At 41.1% G+C, this 7462-nt stretch overlaps 1 protein-coding gene across 1 annotated transcript; it reads left to right on the top strand.

The window, feature by feature from the left end:
* LOC111981374 (interleukin-8-like) lies at positions 1 to 1766 on the top strand. Its single transcript, XM_024012605.2, has 4 exons — positions 1 to 208; positions 530 to 662; positions 910 to 996; positions 1293 to 1766. The coding sequence occupies exons 1-4, from the start codon at positions 145 to 147 to the stop codon at positions 1300 to 1302; spliced, it is 294 nt and encodes a 97-aa protein (XP_023868373.1). The 5' UTR covers positions 1 to 144; the 3' UTR covers positions 1303 to 1766.
* Positions 1767 to 7462: the final 5696 nt, after the last annotated feature.

The raw sequence follows: 7462 nt of genomic DNA on the forward strand, positions 1-7462 counted from the left end.
CAGACAGAGAAGGAAGAAGAGAAAGAAAGAGAACTCGCAACCGAACTGAAAATAAGAGAAAGATATAACAGTATCTGTTACCAGCTAGATAACACCATTAGACTTTGTTAGAGGATTTCTAGTAGGATCATCTGTAACTCCAAGATGAGCATCAGAATGTCAGCCAGCCTTGTCGTTGTGCTCCTGGCCCTCCTGACCATTACTGAGGGTGAGTTTATATTATTACCTACATCACTCTGACTCAATGCATTGACACCAATGGACATGGTTATGAGCAGTAGGAWTATTATTTACCTTTATATACTGTATCTTATTGTACATACAAATAAATCTCCATCTCTCTCTCTATATATATGAAATATATACTGTATATATGCCATTTAACACACACTTTTATCCAGAGCAACTTAGTCATGCTTGGATGATTCTCTCTCTTTCCCTCTCTSTAACTAATCAAGTGTGTTTGTCATCACGGTGGATACCTGTGTATTCTTTCTACCCCTGACCCTTGACATCTTACCTCTAACAGGGATGAGTCTGAGAGGCGTGGGGGCTGACCTGCGATGTCGCTGCATTGAGACGGAAAGCAGACGAATTGGTAGACTCATTAAGAAGGTGGAGATGTTCCCTCCCAGCTCGCACTGCAGAGACACTGAGATCATGTGAGTCCTGCTGCTTCCTGATTATAGTCCTATTACWCTGGCAAATGCTTACTGTAAAATATGGTTATTATATGATGTTGACACTAAATGTGGTTACTATATAACGTTCATTTCAAAAATATATAACTTCAATTAATCAGTTCTACTCCCTGACTACCATCCAATTTCACTAGCTAATGCTGACACTAAAATGTAGTTATTACCAGGTTTCATGATTGTCTGACTGTGCTGTGTGTCTGTCCTGCAGTGCCACTCTGAGCATGAGTGGTCAGGAGATTTGTCTGGATGCCAGCGCTCCTTGGGTCAAGAGGGTCATTGAGAAGATGCTGGCCAAGTAAGTACTATATAAACTTGTACAACCTAAGGATGTAAACCGACCGGGTAAAACAACACAGATAGGATGACTGTCTTTTAACAAAGAGTTTGATTGGACAAAATTACGTCATAAATACAGCAGAGTATGACTTGCTTCACCTGACAGAAATATGTCTAGGTTCAAGTGCCATTTTCTTTCATCTTTTATTATCCTGAGCTTTCGGAATTTTCTTGTCTAGCTTTACAAAAAGTTGTGAATCAACTTCACATGGGCAATTATATTGTAATAACGTAATCTTTCATTTTCCTCAACAGCAACAAATGAAGAGGGGGAATCATTCCATGAATACTCTGGGATTCGGAACTGTTACAAGATACAAACCAAATAAGTATTTATAAGATTGATAGGCTGAATTCTATCATGTTCTATCCAGGTTGAAATACAAAACTAGATTTAGAGTGGCATGAGACTTTTAAATGAAGAGACAGTCGGTTTCTTATATACAACCAAGTACTATGTACTAAGCTTATATTTTRTTTGTATTTATAAAGTGTTTTTCTTTCATTGTTATAATCAAATGATGAGATTTACATGCATTCCGGTTGTATTGGAATGATTTCGTATGAATAACGTCACATCCTACTTGACCCCCAAACTAATGTATTCATGCAAACCTCAGTATATTTATTGATATATTTATTTATTTGSCTATTTATTCATATTAAACTGTTGGATCATGTTGAAACTTCCAATCTAATTCAATTACAATAAATGYGTGAAAAAAACCCTGTGAAATCTGTCTCTCGCTGTCTCTATTTCCTGTATATAACTATTACTCCACTTCTAGAATTCAATCACAGCTTTTTACAACAGCTGGACTTAGACAAGCCTTATGACACTTTTCCCTGAAGCAAGGGATGGTAGAGCATTGTAACAACACGACTAACAAGCAATCATTCAGTAAAAATAAGGACATCTCCTCACAGTAAACCAAAAGTTGGATTTCCATTTGACAGGAAAAGGGTCATTCATTGTTGCCCGTTTGAGTCATGGATTAAGATAGTGCTTGTTACTACACAGTGGCCAATGAGCTCCGCTTGGATACAAGTCACTTTAGAGCAGTGGTTCTCAGCTCATTTTGCCTGGGGACCCAAATTTGACAATGACAATTGAGTTGCGACCCAATATGGACTGTTGATTACATTTTATAATGTTGTATTGCAGCTGCTTTCTTGGGCAGGTTTCACTTGCAAAATAGACTCAATTATGGTATTAAAGAAAGGCATTAAACAGCCATATTAACTGAGAAAACATGTAGTATAAATTCATGAGAATAAGCCATTTAATTAAGCGACCAGTTCAGGAGTGGGGTGTAATAAATTATCAGACTCACAACACATCAAATCCAGCCCAATAATGTTAATGAACTGTAACACATACCAGTGTTTAAAATAGTTTTTTTTCTATCATTAGGAATTCTTAATCATCAATTACCATGTGAATAGTTATACAACTTAGAAAATATTTTTTTAAAGGTGTACATTTTCAACCAGTTCAATGAAATGTTATATGAATGTCAGAATTAATTAACAATAATAATTAACATAGTGAACAATAACTCATTAACCTGTGTATGTATTGTGTGTGTGCGAGCGTGCACATGTGTGCGTGGCCTGTCAGTGTGAAGCTGGGGGTGTTCCTTTAGTTTGATAAGTTCATTGAATTCTGGGGTGATGGTTGACAGGGCAACTCGGAGGTCATGCTGGCAGTCCAATTTGTTTCTACTTTTAGTTTTCAGCACGGCCATAGCAGAGAAGTCACTTTCACACAGATAGGTAGTGCTGAACGGTAGCATGATTCATGACAGGCGAGAGCAGGATACTCTCCCATTACGATGCACCAGAACTGTGGCAGTGTCATTTCCGGGAACTTCATGCTCAGTCCGCGATCAAATGACAGCTCAAACAGCAGATCCTTTTCGTTGCTTGGCAACATGAGGCTTCCCATCTCCACTCGAAAGGTGTTCGGTGTCCAGTCGTCTAGTCTCCTGTTCTCCTCCGGGAAGTAGTCGCTCTCCTCCGGGAAGTAGTCGCTCTCCTCCGGGAAGTAGTCGCTCTCCTCCGGGAAGTAGTCGCTCTCCTCCGGGAAGTTAGTCGCTCTCCTCCGGGAAGTAGTCGCTCTCCTCCGGGAAGTAGTCACAAAACTTTCCCTGCAGGTTGACAAGATGCTGTTTAACAGGGTTTTTCAGTGTGTCGTGGAGCGCTATGCTGATCAGATTCTGAATCTCGAAATCAGCATTGGGAAACATGTCAAACCTCCTGTCCGAAACATAATATGACCAAACAGTAAGCTTAATCTTGAAGGAATCCACTTTGTCCCTCTGTTCAAATTGATTGCGCCCCCTCCCTTGCATTGACACATTGAGCAAATTCAGATGATCAAAAATATCCGCCAGGTAGGCAACCTGCGCAAGCCATTCTTCACAATCAAAATGTTCGAAGCTCATAAAAGCAACCCAAAAGTTTACCCTGGAAAGCCAGTGGACCTCTGCATGATAAAGCACCTGCTGGTGCTCCCTCCCCATATCCCTGCAGAAGGCCTGGAAACACCTGCTTTTCATGGAACTCTTTTTGATATAGTTGATACACTTTTTCACATTCTGGAGAGTGGCGTGGTGCTCAGGCACGATGTCCTTCACTACCAAAGCCTCCCTGTGTAGGAAGCAGTGGTTCCACGTCGCACTCGGTGCTCTCTCCAGGATCAGCTTTACTAATCCGTTGTGCTTTCCCGTCATGGCAGCTGCCCCATCAGTGGTCACACCCATCCCAGGCCAGTCCCACCGAGCCCAGGTGCATATCCATTGTGCTAAAGACAGCCTCTGCGGTGGTGGTGGGCAAATCAGCACTAAAGAGGAACTGCTCCTCAAAGTTATTATCCCAGACGTGTCTGACAGACCATTAGAATTGCATTGTTAGCCACATCTGTGGATTCATCAAGCTGCAGTGCATAATGGCCATTTGCAGTGTTGCACTATGATGTCTGACACGATATGTCCTCAGACATGTCCTGGATTCTCCTCCTCATGGTGTCATTGGATAGGGTTATGGTTTTAAGTTTGTTGGCGGCAGACTATCCCATGATTTCAGTGCACATAACAATCGCAGCAGGGAGCATGAGATCCTCTGTGCTGGTTGGGCTTTTTTGCACTTACCAATATGCTGGGCCACAAGGTGCCTTTTCTTGTACTGTGCATACCTTGTTCAATTCATCTTGTGAGGCCTCCAGATATTGACATTTCTTTAAAAAAAAGTAAACTGTCTGTCTTCATGGCTTGGATGCTTGGTGCCCAGATGCCTTTTCATTTAGGAAGGTTTCATGCTCTCATTAGCTAACAGCTCATTGCATAGGACCCACTTCGGTCTACACCACTGGAGGCTCCTCAGAGGAGGAAGGGGAGGACCACCCTCCTCAGTGAAATTTCATAAAAATACTATTAGTGAAACATTAAAAAAGTTATCCTTTTTGAATAAAACTAAACCAAATAATTGATTAAAATACACTGTTTTGCAATGAAGGTTTGTGTGCGGTTGCTCGGCCATGGAAACCCATTTTATGAAGCTCCCGACGAACAGTTATTGTGCTGACGTTGCTTCTAGAGGAAATTTGGAACTCAGTAGCGAGCGTTGCAACAGAGGACAGACAATTCTTACGAAATTTGATGAACTGACTTCTTGGAAAGGTGGAATCCTATGACGGTGCCACGTTGAAAGTCACTGAGCTATTCAGTAAGGCCATTTTAATGCAAATGTTTGTTTATGGGGATTGCATGGCTGTGTGCTCGATTTGATACACCTGTCAGCAACRGGCGAAGGGCTGTTCACATACTTTTGTATATATAGTGTATGATCAGGGCCGGCCCTAGCCTTTAATGTTTTAAAGTTAATTTCCTGCAATTCTATACATTATGCCATTGAGTAGAGAGGAAATATTGCCATTTTAAAGCAAGTTTTCTGCAATTCTACACATTTTGCCATGTGTCAGAGAGAACATTTAGCCATTGTATAACTMATTTCATGCAATTCGGGCTAGGACCAGCCCTGCTCCCACAGCTCACTAACAGCATCACAACAAAACACACATATGCTTTTGTTGAAGTAAATACTTATTTCCCTCTCACACTATCGGTTCCTCAATGTGGTCTACTGCCCACCCTTTTCCCATCGTAAACCCCGTCTCACAATTCAACGCAGGCCCTGGTGTTGTATCACTTCATGATTTTGCCCCATAGAACATCCGATGAAGGGAGTAGGCTAGTTGAAACACACACTTGGATCCCAAATCACCCCCTTCCCCCCTCCATTTGCGTGTTCACGCACAAGTGTCCATAAACTGAAGGAGCAAAATGTATCAAGGGTGTTGTAGCATCTTGCCTATGCCGTTCCGCCATCGCTCATCCATATATTTATATGTACATATTCTTATTCATTCCTTAACACTTGTGTGTAAAAGGCAGTTGTTGTGTAATTGTTAGATTACTTGTTAGATATTACTGCATGGTCGGAACTAGAAGCACAAGCATTTCGCTACACTCGCATTAATTAATCTGCTAACCATGTGTATGTGACCAATAAAATGTAATTTGATCTAATTAGACCCTCCCGTAGACACTTCTATTGAGCCTGCAACGCTGCCGCCTTCATAGCGAATTAGAATACCATAAGGAACAGTGTTATTTTTGAGTTTGCGCAATTTCACTCAAGAATGGAGAAGCGTGACTAATTATATGACACGTGCATTTGTTTATGTCTGATTTCGAGACTTGACAAATACAAAATATGAGATACTTATGAAATTAAATGTTTAGCCTGATGTTTTATTATTTAAAAGTGGAACATGAATTGTCCTGAAGTTGATGGGTTTACTGATCCCCTCACCACTAAATTCAAGGGACTTTATTGGGTAGGCCGTCATTGTAAATAATAATTTGTTCTTATCTGACTTGCCTAGTTAAATAAAAGGTTAAAAAAAACACATTTGTGGCCTGCTGGAGGTCATTTTGCAGGGCTCTGGCAGTGCTCCTCCTTGCACAAACGCGGAGGTGCGGTCCTGCTGCTGGGTTGTTGCCCTCCTACGGCCTCCTCCACGTCTCCTGATGTACTGGCCTGTCTCCTGGTAGTGCCTYCATGCTCTGGACACTACGCTGACAGACACAGCAAACCTTCTTGCCACAGCTCGCATTGATGTGCCATCCTGGATGAGCTGCACTACCTGAGCCACTTGTGTGGGTTGTAGACTCCGTCTCATGCTACCACTAGAGTGAAAGCACCGCCAGCATTCAAAAGTGACCAAAACATCAGCCAGGAAGCATAGGAACTGAGAAGTGGTCTGTGGTCACCACCTGCAGAACCACTCCTTTATTGGGGGTGTCTTGCTAATTGCCTATAATTTCCACCTKTTGTCTATTCCATTTGCACAACAGCATGTGAAATTTACTGTCAATCAGTGTTGCTTCCTAAGTGGACAGTTTGATTTCACAGAAGTGTGATTGACTTGGAGTTACATTGTGTTGTTTAAGTGTTCCCTTTATTTTTTTGAGCAGGTTATTTATTTGCCTATTTATTCATATTAAACTGTTGGATCATGTTGAAACTTCCAATCTAATTCAATTACAATAAATGCGTTAAAAAAAACTCTGAAGTCTGTCTCTCGCTGTCTCTATTTTCTTTATATAACCATTACTCCACTTCTAAAACGCAATCACAGCTTTTTACAACAGCTAAACTTAGACCAGCCTTATGACACTTTTGCCTGACGCAAGGGAGGGTAGAGCATTGTAACAACAATACTAACAAGCAATCATTCAGTAAAAATAAGGACATCTCCTCACAGTAAACCAAAAGTTGGATTTCCATTTGACAGGAAAAGGGTCATTCATTGTTGCCTGTTCTACACAGTGGCCAATGAGCTTGGTTTGGATACAAGTCATTTTAGACTACCCCACTCCAGAAGGGATGATTGTGCTTTCATTTGATGTTATTTGAGAAGATTCAGAACTCATCAACAAAAATATTTTGCTAGATGAAACTTCGCGAACAGACTAATTGATGCAACATATCACGGTGCTCACATTTTTAAATATCTGGCAGTGGAGCTTGGTGCTCTTTTGGTCATTACATGATCATAAGGTACATGTGTTTTAAATTCATTATCAACCACTATGTGATCTACATCTCATGGCTTCAAGTTMATTTGCTATACTTCAATGCTGTACTGGGAACAGAAGATACGCACAACTGACAAGGTGAAGACATTGTAGACTCCAGGTGAAGACGGTGTAGACTCCAGGTGAAGACGGTGTAGATACACAGCTTTGTACTATAAGTGTTTTTGAACCAGCTGCAATATACAACTTCAAGGAACTTAAAGTTCCCAGGACCTTTAGTATCCTAATGTAACTGAGTTGAGTTTGCTAAACTCACTCCTC

This window comes from Salvelinus sp. IW2-2015, linkage group LG20 (genome assembly GCF_002910315.2).
Source record: "Salvelinus sp. IW2-2015 linkage group LG20, ASM291031v2, whole genome shotgun sequence".
NCBI lineage: Eukaryota > Metazoa > Chordata > Actinopteri > Salmoniformes > Salmonidae > Salvelinus > Salvelinus sp. IW2-2015.